Source organism: Salmo salar, chromosome ssa12 (assembly GCF_905237065.1).
Source record: "Salmo salar chromosome ssa12, Ssal_v3.1, whole genome shotgun sequence".
Taxonomy (NCBI): Eukaryota; Metazoa; Chordata; class Actinopteri; order Salmoniformes; family Salmonidae; genus Salmo; species Salmo salar.
This window is the reverse complement of record NC_059453.1, coordinates 53,291,343-53,308,656: the sequence shown is the minus strand read 5'-3', so window position 1 is coordinate 53,308,656 and position 17,314 is coordinate 53,291,343. Positions and strand designations below refer to the sequence as shown.

The 17,314-nt window shown below is 41.7% G+C and overlaps 1 protein-coding gene across 2 annotated transcripts; it reads left to right on the top strand.

Annotated features, from left to right (window-relative positions):
* Positions 1–6,528: 6,528 nt before the first annotated feature.
* On the top strand, positions 6,529–17,253 carry LOC106595549 (uncharacterized). 2 transcript variants are annotated; one of them, XM_045692030.1, is made up of 6 exons: positions 6,529–6,666; positions 7,025–7,051; positions 9,195–9,300; positions 14,141–14,319; positions 16,530–16,841; positions 16,983–17,253. In XM_045692030.1, the coding sequence occupies exons 1-6, from the start codon at positions 6,609–6,611 to the stop codon at positions 17,084–17,086; spliced, it is 786 nt and encodes a 261-aa protein (XP_045547986.1). In that variant the 5' UTR covers positions 6,529–6,608; the 3' UTR covers positions 17,087–17,253. The 2 variants fall into 2 exon arrangements, with proteins under 2 accessions (XP_045547986.1, XP_045547987.1); XM_045692031.1 differs by lacking the exons at positions 16,530–16,841; positions 16,983–17,253 and adding an exon at positions 14,585–14,782.
* The last annotated feature ends 61 nt before the right edge of the window (positions 17,254–17,314 follow it).

Genomic DNA, 17,314 nt, shown 5'->3' with positions numbered 1-17,314 from the left:
ATGAAGTAGTTTTTTCAGTTGCAGAAATGCCACGAGTCCACAATCTAACAATTACAAAACTTGGATTCGATCAAATAACCCCCACGTGTCAAATATTTGTTGACCAAATACAACTCATTGACCTCCATACGAATTGCTCACGTCGTGGACAGATTCTGGGCAGAGTAAAACCTTGCTTCGCTTCTTCCCGTGTATCCTTTTTCAAATCCAGGCCTTGAGGTCCACAGCATTAATGCTTTATTCTTCTCCGTAGGGGTGGTTGAGTAAAAGCTGGTTAAACTTAAAGGGAATAAAGAACCAGGAGCACCAGCGGACAGCAATGCTCTGGTTTGGGTACCTTTGAATATCAAACTGAAGACCCAATTAGTTCTTCCTCCCCCTTGTGGACAAACTGAAGTGGTACAACATTTTGCATTGCACCATTGTGGGCACTGACCCATAACAGAAAAGTTAATAGTTATGGGAAATGTTTGTTTTTGAGATGGTTAATTCTAACTGTATAGAAAGACTGCTACCACAAACCAGCAGCATCAAAAATTCCATGGTGGAGAGAACAGTGAAAAACCAGTATCAGGGCCGTCCCTCAGGAGACTGGTACCAAGATGTCATGTCCAGTGTGTTCCAAGCTCAGATGGATCTCAACCATCTGCACACTCACTGTACCAGATTATCCCAACGAATCGTGCCATGGTCATCAACCTATGGTGGATGAACAACAAAGTCCTGACTGTATAGAAAACAACTTAACCATCAACATTTTCCAGGTACCGGGAAGTCACTGTACTGGTGATGTAATTAATCTGGCAGAAGAGACTGATTAAGCAGGTGCATGAAACAAATCAAATCAAATTGATTTATATAGCCCTTCGTATATCAGCTGATATCTCAAAGTGCTGTACAGAAACCCAGCCTAAAACCCCAAACAGCAAGCAATGCATGTGAAAGAAGCACGGTGGCTAGGAAAAACTCCCTAGGAAAAACTCCCTAGAAAGGCCAAAAACCTAGAGAGGAACCAGGCTATGAGGGGTGGCCAGTCCTCTTCTGGCTGTGCCGGGTGGATATTATAACAGAACATGGTCAAGATGTTAAAATGTTCATAAATGACCAGCATGGTCAAATAATAATAATCATAGTAGTTGTCGAGGGTGCAACAAGCACGTCCGGTGAACAGGTCAGGGTTCCATAGCCGCAGGCAGAACAGTTGAAACTGGAGCAGCAGCACGGCCAGGTGGACTGGGGACAGCAAGGAGTCATCATACCAGGTAGTCCTGAGGCATGGTCCTAGGGCTCAGGTCCTCCGAGAGAAAGAAAGAAAGAAAGAGAGAATTCGAGAGAGCATATTTAAATTCACACAGGACACCGGATAAGACGAGAAATACTCCAGATGTAACAGACTGACCCTAGCCCCCCGACACATAAACTACTGCAGCATAAATACTGGAGGCTGAGACGGGAGGGATCAGGAGACACTGTGGCCCCATCTGATGAAACCCCCGGACAGGGCCAAACAGGCAGGATATAACCCCACCCACTTTGCCAAAGCACAGCCCCCACACCACTGGAGGGATGTCTCCAACCACCAACTTACCGTCCTAAGACAAGGCCGAGTATAGCCCACAAAGATCTCCGCCACGGCACAACCCAAGGGGGGGGGGGGGGCGCCAACCCAGACAGGAAGACCACGTCAGTGACTCAGCCCACTCAAGTGACGCACCCCTCCCATGGACGGCATGGAAGAACACCAGTACGCCAGTGACTCAGCCCCTGTAATAGGGTTAGAGGCAGAGAATCCCAGTGGAGAGAGGGGAACCGGCAAGGCCGAGACAGCAAGGGCGGTTCGTTGCTCCAGCCTTTCCGTTCACCTTCATACCCCTGGGCCAGACTATACTTAATCATAGGACCTACTGAAGAGATAAGTCTTCAGTAAAGACTTATAGGTTGAGACTGAGTCTGCGTCTCTCACATGGGTAGGCAGATCATTCCATATAAATGGAGCTCTATAGGAGAAAGCCCTCCCTCCAGCCGTTTGCTTAGAAATTCTAGGGACAATTAGGAGGCCTGCGTCTTGTGACCGTAGCGTACGTGTAGATATGTACGGCAGGACCAAATCGGAAAGATAGGTAGGAGCAAGCCCATGTAATGCTTTGTAGGTTAGCAGTAAAACCTTGAAATCAGCCCTTGCCTTAACAGGAAGCCAGTGTAGGGAGGCTAGCACTGGAGTAATATGATCAAATTTTTTGGGTTCTAGTCAGGATTCTAGCAGCCGTATTTAGCACTAACTGAAGTTTATTTAGTACTTTAGCCGGAAAGTAGAGCATTGCAGTAGTCCAGCCTTGAAGTAACAAAAGCATGGATTCATTTTTCTGTGTCATTTTTGGACAGAAAGTTTCAGATTTTTGCAATGTTACGTAGATGGAAAAAAGCTGTCCTTGAAACAGTCTTGATATGTTCTTCAAAAGAGAGATCAGGGTCCAGAGTAACGCCGAGGTCCTTCACAGTTTTATTTGAGACGACTGTACAACCATCCAGATTAATTGTCAGATTCAACAGAAGATCTTTGTTTCTTGGGACCTAGAACAAGCATCTCTGTTTTGTCCGAGTTTAAAAGTAGAAAGTTTGCAGCCATCCACTTCTTTATGTCTGAAACACAGGCTTCTAGCGAGGGCAATTTTGGGGCTTCGCCATGTTTCATTGAAATGTACAGCTGTGTGTCGTCCGCATAGCAGTGAAATTTAACATTATGTTTTCGAATGACATCCCCAAGAGGTAAAATATATAGTGAAAACAAACAATAGTGGTCCTAAAACGGAACCTTGAGGAACACCGAAATTTACAATTGATTTGTCAGAGGACAAACCATTCACAGAGACATACTGATATCTTTCCGACAGATAAGATCTAAACCAGGCCAGAACTTGTCCATGTAGACCAATTTGGGTTTCCAATCTCTCCAAAAGAATGTGGTGATCGATGGTATCAAAAGCGGCACTAAGATCTAGGAGCACGAGGACAGATGCAGAGCCTCGGTCTGATGTCATTAAAAGGTAATTTACCACCTTCACAAGTGCAGTCTCAGTGCTATGATGGGGTCTAAAACCAGACTGAAGCGTTTCGTATACATTGTTTGTCTTCAGGAAGGCAGTGAGTTGCTGTGCAACAGCTTTTTCTAAAATTTGAGAGGAATGGAAGATTCGATATAGGCCGATAGTTTTTTATAATTTCTGGATCAAGATTCGGCTTTTTCAAGAGAGGCTTTATTACTGCCACTTTTAGTGAGCTTGGTACACATCCGGTGGATAGAGAGCCGTTTATTATGTTCAACATAGGAGGGCCAAGCACAGGAAGCAGCTCTTTCAGTAGTTTAGTTGGAATAGGGTCCAGTATGCAGCTTGAGGGTTTGGAGGCCATGATTATTTTCATCATTGTGTCAAGAGATGTAGTACTAAAACACTATCTCCCTTGATCCTGGCAGAGTTGTGCAGACTCAGGACAATGGCGCTTTGGACGAATACCCAGATTTAAAGAGGAGTCCGTAATTTGCTTTCTAATGATCATGATCTTTTCCTCAAAGAAGTTCATAAATGTATTACTGCTGAAGTGAAAGCCATCCTCCATTTGCGAATGCTGCTTTTTAGTTAGCTTTGCGACAGTATCAAAAAGAAATTTCGGATTGTTCTTATTTTCCTCAATTAAGTTGGAAAAATAGGATGATCGAGCAGCAGTGAGGGCTCTTCGATACTGCACGGTACTGTCTTTCCAAGCTAGTCGGAAGACTTCCAGTTTGGTGTGGCGCCATTTCCGTTCCAATTTTCTGAAAGCTTGCTTCAGAGCTCGTGTATTTTCTGTATACCAGGGAGCTCGTTTCTTATGACAGATGTTTTTAATTTTTAGGGGTGCAACTGCAGCTAGGGTATTGCGCAAGGTTAAACAAGAACTTAACAGATTTTTATATATATATATCTTGCATCAGTGAATCATTAAACATCTTTACAAACCCCTAGCCACCATCAACACTCATCTACAGGAAAAGTGGAGATTACATTTTACAGCAGTTAGGTCTACACTTAAATGCCACAAACAAGTAGTACAAAAACGGCTTTATTTAAAAACATAAAAAGTGGATAAAAGGAGTGCAGTCATTCTGCTGCTGCCCTCTTGCCTCGTTTCACTGTGATTTTTAGCTTCAGGAGCAGCAGTGTCCCCTTCATCACCCTCTGCAGGCTTCTGGAAAGCTTTGGCCTTTGCACCCTTCTTGGCTGCCCCTTCACCCTTGGTAGTCTTCTGTGCTTTGGGTTGATCCTCAGCTGTCCCCTCTTCCCCACTGTCCTCTTCAACTTGGGCTTCTTAGCAGGGGCCACCTTGGAAGCAGATGCTTTTGCGGACTTCCTGAGTTTTGCATCCTGAAAGATGAAAATGACAGGTTTGCAATGCAATCCCCCATTTAAAATTTGAGATTCAAATTTACCATGATAAAGCCCAAATAGGGAACAGTACTCATGACAAAAGTGTAAAAAAAAAGTCCCTATACACCAAAACCACTTGAACAATGCCAATAGTCAGAACATTACTGAAACCACACTTGCCTCTGAAGGTTTCTCCTTCTGTGTTTTGGCTGTAGCCTTTTTCTTCACAGCTTCTAGAGACAAGAGTTAGTGATGTGTGTGTATGTATGCAATCATGGACACCGTGAGGAGACATGAGATACCCATACAAGTCATTGAATGAACAATGTTAAATGTCCTCCATTGCAATGGCAGTAGCTCAATAACAATGATCCCATACAATTGGGCAGATTATAGGGTGATGTCTAAATCCTAGGAGTGATGAGCACAATACATTTTTTCCTTGATTTTTGCCAGTTTCTGGTTGCCTACTGTTGGGAAGGCTGCAATTTGGGCAGCATGTACAGCTTGTTGTGTTGTGACCATAGACATAAAACATCGATTTTTGGAATCTCTTACCCTGGCAATTTGAGTGGTAACTCATGGGTACACTAGCAATGGCTGCCAGTCCTGATTTGAACGGGAACTGCCGTCCATGGATTATATGTATATAGTTGGTTGCAGCTGTCTGCACATTTCAAAATAACAATCGCGGGAAAAAACATCGTTTTTAAAGCAAATGCCTACTGCTGAAAATAGAAGACTGTCTGTAGAACCAATATAATTCTCAACTCCCATTTTTTAGTGACCAGCAGCCTTGTTTTTCAAAGTAGCTCATCTTGAGATAGGCTATTGCCAAGAGGAGCGCATTGGCCGTCACCGTGAGTAGTAGCCTATGGCTTCATCATTACGTGAGTCAGTGTGCCGCTGGAAATTGTATGTAATTGCTCAATGTAGTAATATATAAATAAAAAACACAATTCAAACAGGAAAGCTGCTTTAACATACTCAATTAGAATTGTTTGGAAGGAAAACCATTTCACTCATGTTGTAAATTATAGGTCATATTTCATAGAAATCTGGAAACACTGGGCATTTACTTTAAGAAGATTTAGACATGCATGGGTCACTTACCCGAAACCTCCCCTGTGCGCCGTTTGCTATCGAGTTGGTGTCCTCACCAATACCCCGCCCTCGGTTCCTTTTTTGGGGGTCTTGCGTGTCATGTACTTCAACCTCATCAGGTCCACAGATGGATATTTCTCTGTTATGTAGCCGCGAATGGCCTGCGATGAGACCATTCGAGAGTCCAACTTCTTCAGCGCTTCTTTAACCATCACCATCGTAGGTGGATGAAGAGGAGTTTTCCGTGCCACAGCAGGTGCTTGTTGGATTCTAACAATGAAATTGACAAATGTATCAACCGTAATCTAACCAAATAGCCGTTACTACTTCGGCGGCTGCTGCTTTTTTTTAAGGAGGCATGATCAAACGGTTAATCTCAAAGTTAGGCTATATAAAAACGTTAGTTTAAAAACAGCAACTGCATTCTCAGCCTACACACGTTCAATGTTATGCACTTCAAGCAAAGCACGCGGTTTATCTGAACCGGCGCTGACATTTAGGTACCAGTCAGAGCATTCAAGGTAAACTGATCAGTCCGAGTAGTGTGAACTCGCTTCTTCTCTCCTCCGTTCCTTCCTTCCATCCTTTCCTTTCCTTTACTGCGCTTATCAGTTTACCTTCACTGCTCTGGCATATTACTAAACATGACTCACCAAACATAAATGAAATATGAAAACCCATTCTACATTTTAGAGATCATCAAACTCTCAACTACAAATGCAGGGTTTTTGTAGTTAAACTTTGTGCAGCTGTAAAAAAGGTAAAACAAAAAGTCGAAGATAAATATTTTTCTCAGACAGACAAGTTAGTTTGTTAGTTTTAAAAATCGAATTGCCGGCAATAATGATACAAAATAAAATCTGTTAAAGACAGTTTTAGATCATAAAAACAATGACCGATAAATGATTCTGAATGTTCAGCCTCCTTGTCCTCTGCAACATGACATTAGCCCACAGTTGTCATATGAGCCATGTGGTTTTCCTGTGAACAAGCACCACATCTATTTTTCTATTGAAACATTTTTTCTATGTCCCTTGTCCCAGTCACTGCCACCATCTTCTGTGAAGTCAGACTAACAGTATGTATGTAGCTGTCTAAATAATGACCTTGTTCATCCCTGATATGGCTGGTCGTCTGTTTTTGCTCATCCTCCTTTTCGGTGAGTTATTTTTCCGAGTTATTTTTCCGTTCCAAGTTCCATCATCTGTTTGTGCTACAGGATATTCCATTCTTCTTTCCCCTCTTTTAGTCTTTTACTTTAGGAACTCTTAATATTTCAACATGTTATGTTTATAATAAGTGTGTCTTATTCCATTGATCATCCTATTAATTTATATTTCTCTGTCATTATTTTACATTTTGTTCAGATAAGAATGACCACTGCTTGATAACATGGCTGTGAATGCATTCCAGGCTATTCTGCTTCGCCAGCTTGTGTAAAGTGTTCCCATCTCATGTTTTCTTATTTTTCATAATGGCTAAAAGAGCATGATAATGACCCATTTTGTTATGTCTAGATACCTTCCAGTACATCAAAGCCAAAGGTCAGTAGCATTATTATGAATTTAAAGCTGCATTATGGAACATTTTAGGATACCAGACAAAACAACGGGTTACCAAAATATTCAAGTAGTGATTGAAATATTTTCAATAAAAACGTTATTTTGATAAATTCATCGGAGTCAACATTGGTCAGCATCCCCATGGAATGCTTTCGACACTTTGTAAAATCCATGCCCCTACTGTTTGGTATACTCCGTGTAGTCCCGACACAAATCTAGGGTTGGTACCAAAGCCAGCTGGTGGATCATTCTAAATGTTCCGTTGCCAGGATGGCTGTCAATGTTCTTATCCCTTGCTTGCTAGCTATGCAACTTCGGCTAACACAGTCACGTCAATCAGTGCAGCCAGAATAACAGCAAAGAAGCTGCATTTGCATTTGTTTAAGCTGTTTTCTATAGATTTTGGGGGGGATACATCCATAACAATGAGCTAATGACTCGATGCGAGATTTCGCCTGGCATAGAAAATGTGCTCTCTCTCCAGGACACTATTCAGAGGAGCTAGCCAACTACAGTACACAGTTAACATAATCACTTTAAACTGAAGCTGGAATGACAGTAAACTAGCTGCATTTTGTGTTTTTCTATTGGCATTTCTTTGAATATATCCATAAAAATGATACTGATTCCTGATTTTGACTGGCTGAGAAAAGCTGCCAAACTGTCTCATCCGACACATTCGTTCATTACTATGTGACAGCTGGAGATGATCGGATTTCAAAATTGAAACAATGTTGCAAATGTCGGAGACAGACAGCAAGGTTAATACAAATCTCCGCTGTTGAAAACCACATGCTAGTCTAAAGTAAATGGGATATAATATCTAAATGCTTTTTACAGTGGAGATCAAGTTTATAAATTGCCTGGCTGTAAACGTTGCCGCACGAGAGCGATGCGCAACGTTTGCAAACACAAAAAATAGTCTATTCACTATTCCATTTGACTGCTCAATCCACTGTGGTGACAGAACAAAAAAAGCCTCTATTTACGTGTTGCATATTAGTGCATTTCATGCTACTTTGGATTATCATTGGAGTTTAAGGCTCGTATGAATGTCCTGCTTATTATAATGTTTCTGTCATCATTGCAAATCAACTGCATTATACTTAAAATAACTTCAACTTCAAACAGTAAAATGTATCTTTTGCTATGGCTTTGTGAGTGAGTGTTTAGCATTGTAGCTAACAACCTGCTGCATCCAAAATAGTTATTTTACAAAGATCACAACCAAATATAATCTCAGTGACAATTCAAGCAAGAATCAAAACATCATTGTCAGCGTAGGTGAGCCTCCAAAAGGTTATTTTGTTTAGAAGTAATAAAAACGTAAATGTAGGCTATGTTGAATGGGAGCAGATGGCGTGGCTTTCTTACTGCAGCCAAGAGTCACGCGCATCTGTACGTGATGTCAGTGTGTCTTGCACTGGAAAGTATGGAACGCCATTTGGGTCTTCGCATTTCAAAAAAGATACAAGTGAAATAACACTGTTTGATGTGTCAAATAACACTATTTGAAGCGTAAAATAAGCTTGTTGACCAATCAGGACCTAGATATGACTCTACGTCACAATCATTTAACACGTTCGTTACCTTTTTACGTAGTATTCCAGATTGATTACACTATCACTTGTTTTTCATATGTCACAGCGATTCACCGATATGTATGATGCTGGTAAAGCGCAGACACACCTCCACAAGCTCTGGGACAGTTCTGGTCAGAAAAAAAATCCATCACTTCCGTTGTTTGGCTGTGCCCATATAGCAACGTTCCACAATGAGCATATGTCCTGGTGGAAGGATGAAAATAAAACACATTTACTCAGAACAATAATACGTCTTTAATGAAAGACATGTTCTTAATCTTTTGTTTAAATGTTGGTATCCGTTTTACAAAAGCAAAATGCCCATCGAAGCCGAGGATTATTGTGTGATAACTCCCTCCTAAGGGCTGTTCCTGCCACGGGTTCTCATTGTTTATTGCTTAAATAGACAACAGTGTCTTAATTGTTTTTCTCTTTCAAACTCATATAATATTAAGTGGTACATTATCTGTATGAGTAGTTAAAAATTGAAAATGTATTTATAAGTCAATTAAAAAAGACACTCCATCATCCCTCTGTCACAGATCTTCCTCAGCCCAGTCTGACAGTGATTCCTGCAGTCATCAAAGAGAGAGACTCAGTTCAGCTGAACTGTCAGACTCCATCTATCTCTGAGTGTTACTTCAAAATGTAAGGGAAAACCCCCCTGATTTGGACAAAATAACATGGGAACATATTGGCATAGCACGAATCATACACACGATTGTAAATACCACCGAAAGCGGTCCATCTCCGGGCCAATCATATGGCAATTTTCCGATGGCAATTGTAACACCCCAAATTTCCTTTAGATGGCGAGCGCGCTCCACCGTGGATTTTCATACAGCAAATGATACCCAAGTCTACACCCAAAGGTCAGATTTTGATAACATGAATTTTTTTTGGAAAACTTATCACCCCTTAACAAAGTAGTTTCTATTGTTATGTCAATTACACATGTATAAGAGCTGTATGAACATGCTTATGACGTTTTTTATTGACGTCGTTTTTTGGGTTGCTTTTGCTTGTGCACAAGGCATATGTTTTGTGCATTTTGAATATGATTTCATAGGAAAAAAGTGACATTTAAAAAAAATTTTTTGTGTCAATTATGAAAGTATTGAATGTGCCAAATCACAGCAAATATCCAATAGATGGCTAGAGCTCGCCGCAGTGAATTTTCATATTGCAAATGTAACACAATTCAAGACCCAAGAGTCAAATTTTGAAAAAAGGACATATTTTTGGAAAACTTTTCAACCCCTTAAAAAGTGGTTTCTGGACCGTTTTTCGAAATTCTTTCGATTTTTATGTCAATTACACATGTATAAGAGCTGTATGGACATACTTTTGACATTTTATTGACATAATTCTTTGGGTTGTTTTTGCTTGTGCATAAGGCATATGTTTTGTGCATTTGGAATATGATTTCATAGGAAGTTAAAAGTGACATATTTGCTTGTGCATAAGGCATATGTTTTGTGCATTTGGAATATGATTTCATAGGAAGTCAAAAGTGACATATTTGCTCGTGCATAAGGCATATGATTTGTGCATTTGGAATATGATTTCATAGGAAGTCAAAAGTGACATATTTTTTTCTTTTTTTTGCCAAATACCATTAGAAATGTGCAAATGAAATGTCCAATTCTTTTTTTGTCAATTATACATGTATGAAAGTATTGAATGTGCCAAATCAGGATGTTTGTCCGTTAGCCATGTACGATCATAGGAAGTCGGTTTCCAAACCCAAAAGTCAGTGAACCATGGTCCAAATGGCATTTATACTGCCCAAATGATATATAGCCCTATGTTAAGCCATTAATCAACGCAGATGGTCTACTTGTCATTTATGATGAGGGAGACGAATTTGACATGCTCAGAATGCATAATTGACTGGCCCGATGATCTCGGGATGGCCGTGCAGTGACTGTGGTTCCTCTCCATCGCTCGTTATGTTGATTTCATCATGTCAACTTTGGTGATATTTTTTGCTGTTGAATCATATTGCAAATATGCGGATGCGCATTTGCAATATGATTCAATGGGCATTTAGCATCACGTATTTGGCATGCTCAAAAATACTGCAGAAATGCATAATTGACTGTCCCGATGAACTGGGGATGGCCGTGCAGTGACTGTGGTTCCTCTCCATGGCTTGATGGTGACATGAGAGAAGTGGGACTGTCGTTTTTTATCGATATTTTTATTTATTTATTTTTTGTTGTTGAAAAATGTCCAAAATGACTAGGGGCGCCCCATACTGGATGGGCACTGATGGAAGGTGCTCCCTACCCAACCGTGGACCCCTTGCACCCCCCTAAAGGCATTTAAAACCCTTCTAAAAAATGTATCCTGGTAACCCATTTCGGGTCACCATGTGCACGGATGCGCATTTGCAATATGTTTCAATGGGCCTTAACATCACGAATTTGGCATGCTCAAAAACACTGCAGAAATGCATAATCGACTGTCCCGATGAACTGTTGATGGCCGCGCAGTGACTGTGGTTCCTCTCTATCGCTCATTGTGTTGATTTCATATGTCAACTTTGGTGATATTTTTTGCTGTTGAATCATATTGCAAATGCGCGTTACGTTTGCAATATTGCGCGTTACGTTTGCAATATGATCATCATGTCAACTTTGGTGATATTTTTTGCTGTTGAATCATATTGCAAATGCACGTTACGTTTGCAATATTGCGCGTTACGTTTGCAATATGATTCAATGGGAATTTAGCATCACGAATTTAGGCATGCTCAAAAATTCTGCAGAAATGCATAATTGACTGTCCCGATGAACTGGGGATGGCCGTGCAGTGACTGTGGTTCCTCTCCATCGCTCGTCACCCAGCAGTCAGCGTCCATCAGTCAATTAGATGTCATTCTGACACCAAACTGATTCCATCTGACACCAAATCCACTTTTTCCAACTCGTATAGAAGCCAACTATCACATATGTCAGAGCAGGCCCATAATTCACAGCGCCTTCAGTTTTAACCATAAAACACATAGTTACGGTCTAGCTGCGGGTCCAGCTCTGACATTATGTGTAGGCCTATGTGAGGCGACCCCGAATCCCAAGTTTCGGCTCGATAGGTCATTCGGTGCCCGAGCAATGGCCTTAATTGGTGCTGAAAATCCACTTTTTCAGGGCATTACTACGGGGTCCCTGAATGAGCTATCGGACAGAGACATTGGGGTCCGTCTCTATGGGCCGAGGCGGTTTCAATGCACCTAGTCTTGCGACTCTGGGACATTTCTACATGTCGCCATGTCCGTGATATTCAAAATGAATTGTACATATTGCAAATGCACGAGGCGGTTTCTCGGTCTGAGAACCTTCTAGAGCCACATAAATCACCGTGCACTATCGACTTGAGCACTAGAACAGGTTTCTAAAATTTCGGCGCTCTAGGTCTGACGGTTCTTGAATCGTTTGAACGAAAGTAACTATTGAAGGCGGTATAAGCCTCTAAGCCACACACTATGTCCCTATGGCCAAGCTGTGTGTGTGTGTTTTAGTTTTTTTTGCAAAAATAATAGACACACGTTGTCTTTGGGGTAGGCATATACAGAATCCTGAATATGAAGTCTCTACCTTAAGAATTGACTGAATGACACAGGGTTGAGTTGCGTGATTTTCACTATCTGCAGGTTGGCCATATGACAATAGCTCTAGGCTGTTTTTAACCACTTCCGGTTGTCACAGGAAGCTCTTACTCCACACACGTTGTCTTTGGGGTAGACATAAACAGAATCCTGAATATGAAGTCTCTACCTTAAGAATTGACTGAATGACAGATGGTTGAGTTGCTTGATTTTCACTATCTGCAGGTTGGCCATATGACAATAGCTCTAGGGTGTTTTTAACTACTTCCGGTTGTCACAGGAAGCTCTTACTCAACACACGTAGTCTTTGGGGTAGGCATAAACAGAATCCTGAATATGAAGCCTCTACCTTTAGAATTTACTGAATGACACATGGTTGAGTTGCGTTATTTTCACAATGTGCACGTTATATGACAATAGCTCTAGGGTGATTTTAACAACTTCCGGTTGCTCCAGGAACGTTAGAATCGACACAGGTAGACCTCACAGTAGCCTGATGGATTGTTATAGAAGACAGGCTCATAAGGCATTCATAACCCACATAGGCTTCAGGTTGAATTTAGGAGAATAGTCAATGTATTCCTATGGGGAGAGAAGTCATTGCACACTTTTTGATCTAAACACCTTCTTTTCACTGTGAAGGGTTAATGCCACAGGGTCAAAGGTTAGGCTTGCACAGATCGGGAGGACCTCAGGAACGCTCCTGAGGTTGAATTGTGCTTCTAACCCTAACGGTTCTCTCACTGTCACCCAAAAGCACTTGACATATTGGTGCAGGCATCATTTTTTGCCTAGTTTTCTCACGGTCGCTGCGCTCAGACCGAGCGAGCTACGGTCAAGCGGGGCGTCTCATTGAACTCGGCACAGCCTAGAGGTAATGGTAATGCCATTGCAGGCTCTTTGTGTCTTCAAGCACCGCACTGTGTCACTCCGTCCTTGCTCTGTGTGTGTGTGTGTGTGTGAGAGAGCTTTTCTTTGACATCTGATGGGATAAATGACTGATTTACAGTTCATGAGGGTTGCCTAGTCACCTTTTTAACCCTTCAAAACAGCCCCTATGACACCATTTTAAGGCACTTCTGGTTGACACAGGAAGCTGAACGTTAGGCTCTGATATAATATTGACTTTTAAGTGTTTCTGTTAAGAACTGACTTATTTACAGAGGGTTGAACAAGTGTGTGTTGTTTCAGAAAATCACAGAAAATCACAGAAATCTCGCAGAGCTCCGAAACCCGCCTTAATGGACTCATCTGAACACGCTGCAACTGGATATGTAACTTTTTTGAAAAAAAAAACTATTGTTGAATATCACCAATGTGTCATTGTACAATTTCTCTGAAATGAACATTGGTAAATGCATGGTTCCTTTTCTCCTGACACCGTAGGCTCATGTAGTTTGATGTGAAGCGGTCAAATCAGCACTCTATTTTCCTGTTTGACTTTCAATCCCAGAAAAATAGCCTTAACTCGAAAAGCGTCGAGGCCTCGACTCATCCTGTTCGGGGCCAGCTGCCCATTATACCAAACCCACGCTGACCGAGTTTCGTCTCCGAATTATTTTCCATTTAGGAGAAAAAGCTGCGTCGTGATCGGTGATATATGTTACGTTTGCAATGTGATTCCATTCGCCCTCCCGTGGAATAATCCGGAACTGCAAAGAAATGACCAAAATGTGAAAATTTTATTAAATGGAAATGGAAGGTCCGAGAGACTCCGTTCGATGACTTCCTGGAAGATCAGGCCCCTGTGAGCGGCCCGACGCCGTCCGCGGATTTATCGGACGTAGTCGGACGTCTAGTAAGGGAGCGTACATTTGCAATATGCACTTTCTCACTAACCACACAGCTGGCGCACGAGAGTTCCCTTCATGTATGTATGGAAGGGCAAGTGGAATTCACCCTACCATCACCCTGTCAACAGACACTCACAGGAACACTACTGGTGAGGTGGACAGGTCAGAGTTCACCAGCTGAGGTCAAAATACAATGTCAGTACAGTGCTACAGGTTCACAGTTTAGATCCATATACAGTGAGCCTTCAACAGTCACAATTCAGGGTAAGAAGACTATTTGAATGGTTGTAAACAATGTACTGTTGTGACATCATTACCATGTTCCTCTTGTGATATGTTATCATACTGTTTGTTGTCATAAACTATTACATGAAGCAATCAAGCAATATATTATATCTCCTTCATTTCCCATACTGTCGCTGCATGAGGTAATGGACTCAAGGTCCTTAAGTCTGAAATAACAAGGAGGGATTAGGCTATCAGTAAATTTCTCAAAACTGCTAAATGCTAAATTCCCCTTTTCTCACAGACCTTCCTCAGCTGACAGTGAGTTCTACAGTCATCAGAGAGACAGAATCAGTTCAGCTGAGTTGTGAGACTCCTCCATCTCTCCATGTGTCTAACTGTTACTTCTACATAGAGGGGGGGGAAGAATCTTCCAGACTCATTGTGTACGCAGACAATAACAGGAACTGAGCTGCTCAAGAGGGCAGATCAAACATTTCCATCTGTGGTCAAAGTATCGTGTTACTATGCTGTAGGGAGGTCTCACACATCTATCAGTGATACTGTCTCAGTCACTGTTCAGGGTAAGTAGGTGGTTTAAACAATGATACACTTCACTGTTATACCGTATTAATTATACTCGTTCTGAAAATGAGATCTTCTGTTGTATTTCTTAAACGTCTTCATTTCACATAATGATAGGATTTACTGTACTTTGTACAAACATAAATCCTGACATAGTTGAACATTTGATTAAAGGATTTTCCATACTGTTAGTATGTATGGATTACCTGTAATGTTTTTTAAATGCAACTTTGAAAGAGACCCACCTCCTCCCAGGCTCTCATCAGAGAGAGAGACTCAGTTCAGCTGAGCTGTCAGACTCCTCCATCTGTCTCTGTGTCTCAGTGTTACTTCTACACAGAGGGGAGAGATCCTAAACCCTCACCCTGTACGAGGTCACTCACGGGGACTGAGCTGCTCTCGTGGGCAGGTCAAAGTTCATCTGCTGAGATCAAACTGAGATGTTTTTACGCTGTAGAAACTTGCTATCCATCGATGCACAGTGGTTCTGTCTCTCTATCTATTCTTGGTAAGAAATGTTATATTCAGATTGTCTTGAATGATTCTGTTTAAATCACAATCTCATCCAATGTCATTTCAAAATAGTTGTTGTGAAGACAAATATTTGAAATGTATATGTCAGAAGTAGAGTTCTAAGATCCCACGGAAAACAACCACAGAGACAGGCCAAAGTACAATCAAAGGTTCTTTATAAACTCAGCTTTACACAGTAATACACAGTATCACTACGGTCCTATTAGAAACGTATAAATAGGCTGGGATTTAGGGCTGTAGGCTAACTAGAAGCAACGGGCCAAACTAACACAGCAGTTGATTCGCGATCGGTGGCCAATGTTCATTCGGTTCCTTCCGAGCAGGGTTTGTTCGTTCGTTTCTACCCGAGCAGGATCAGTTTGGCTCTACCCGAACAGGGTTCGGCTCTTCCTCACGAGCAGGGATCGTTAGTTGATGGCTGGTCTGGTAGTCGATTGCTGGTTTGGTGTTCAATGGCAGGTCGCCTTCTGTCCCTCGCTCCTCACCGGCCTGGCTGTGTGGTAGAGTTGGGTGTAGCCTCTCAGCTGCGTCAGGCGTGTCCCCAGTGTCTGTAGTCGTGGGGGACAGAAAACATACAATTAGAGGATGTACTGGCCAACAATTGGGGTCACACTCACACGTTTCAAATAAGCACTTTCCTTTAGTAGTGCTGTAGAGCGTGTTGTGATTTGTCTTTCCTACAGCAGGGGACCAGCGGAGAGGTGCAGGGAGTCAGTCGAGAGGTCCCTGGTTCAGCTCCTTTTAACTCTAGTTCTGGGGCGTGTTTAGCAATTAGTTTGGGGAGGCAGGAGGTGATAGAGAATTGGCAACAGCTGTTTCAATGTCACTTTAGTCCATGCTACTCTGTGGAATCACAGCACATCATACAAGCAAGCAAAATAGTCCATACGATTCAATTTGATTTCACACGTCAGAATGTAAGGAATTAAGTGAAAGGCAATCGTTATAAACACACAGCACACATGATTAAATGGAACTCATAAATATAAATGATATCAAATAAGATATTCTGATACGTAATATAAAAAGAATTGCAGGCTCTAGTTTAGTAAGAGTCAGTGTCACTTGTGACATATACATTACATTCAAATAGAGTGATGTAAAAAGGAGTCTCTGTTCTTTCCTAACAGATCCAAAACCAGACATTACAGTCCAATTTGATGAGGACTTCACCATCATCTGTTTGATTCCTGGATCCGTCAGTCCTGACACCACCTGTAACCTGTATGTTGGAGAGGAGAGTCAGCCATCCTTCACAGCAAAGATCAAGAAGAGACAATCCACCTCAGCACCCAGACAGGAGTTCTGTCAATTCACTCCAAATCATAGTGATCTGATCAGTGGTCTACAGTCAGTGAGGAGTAAGGATGTGAGCTGTGATTACAGAGTGAGCTCTGGACCAAACTCTCTCTCTCCACGCAGTGATGGGTACAACTTTACAGGTGAGTCATTATCTAAACAAATCTATCAGGGCTGCAGGTCTTCATGATCTGACTCACTTTGATTTTAGCATCTTCTTAGTATGACTATATTCATTCTGACCAACAAACTAAATACCACATTTCAATCCCAAATGATTTCAGATCTGGTGGGAGTTCACATCAGTGATCCAACAACTGTACAGACACCTTCTACAGCAGGTTGGCTACACATCTGTGCTTTTATAGTGGCACTGCTGTTATTTTAAAGCAAAGCATGTTTCAGCAATAAGAATAGTTGTGTTCATGTGTAAATGAAGCTGTTCTGTTAGATAATTAGGCTGTTCTGTAGATATGACACCAGCCTCAACACCAATGTCTGGGATCATCAGCACAAGTAATAGAATGTCTGTGTTCATCTAGTGGAGTGTTTAGATCGTATCTATGTGCTGTTATACTTCTGCTGTTAGATAACATGGTGACTTCATTCTAGGAAG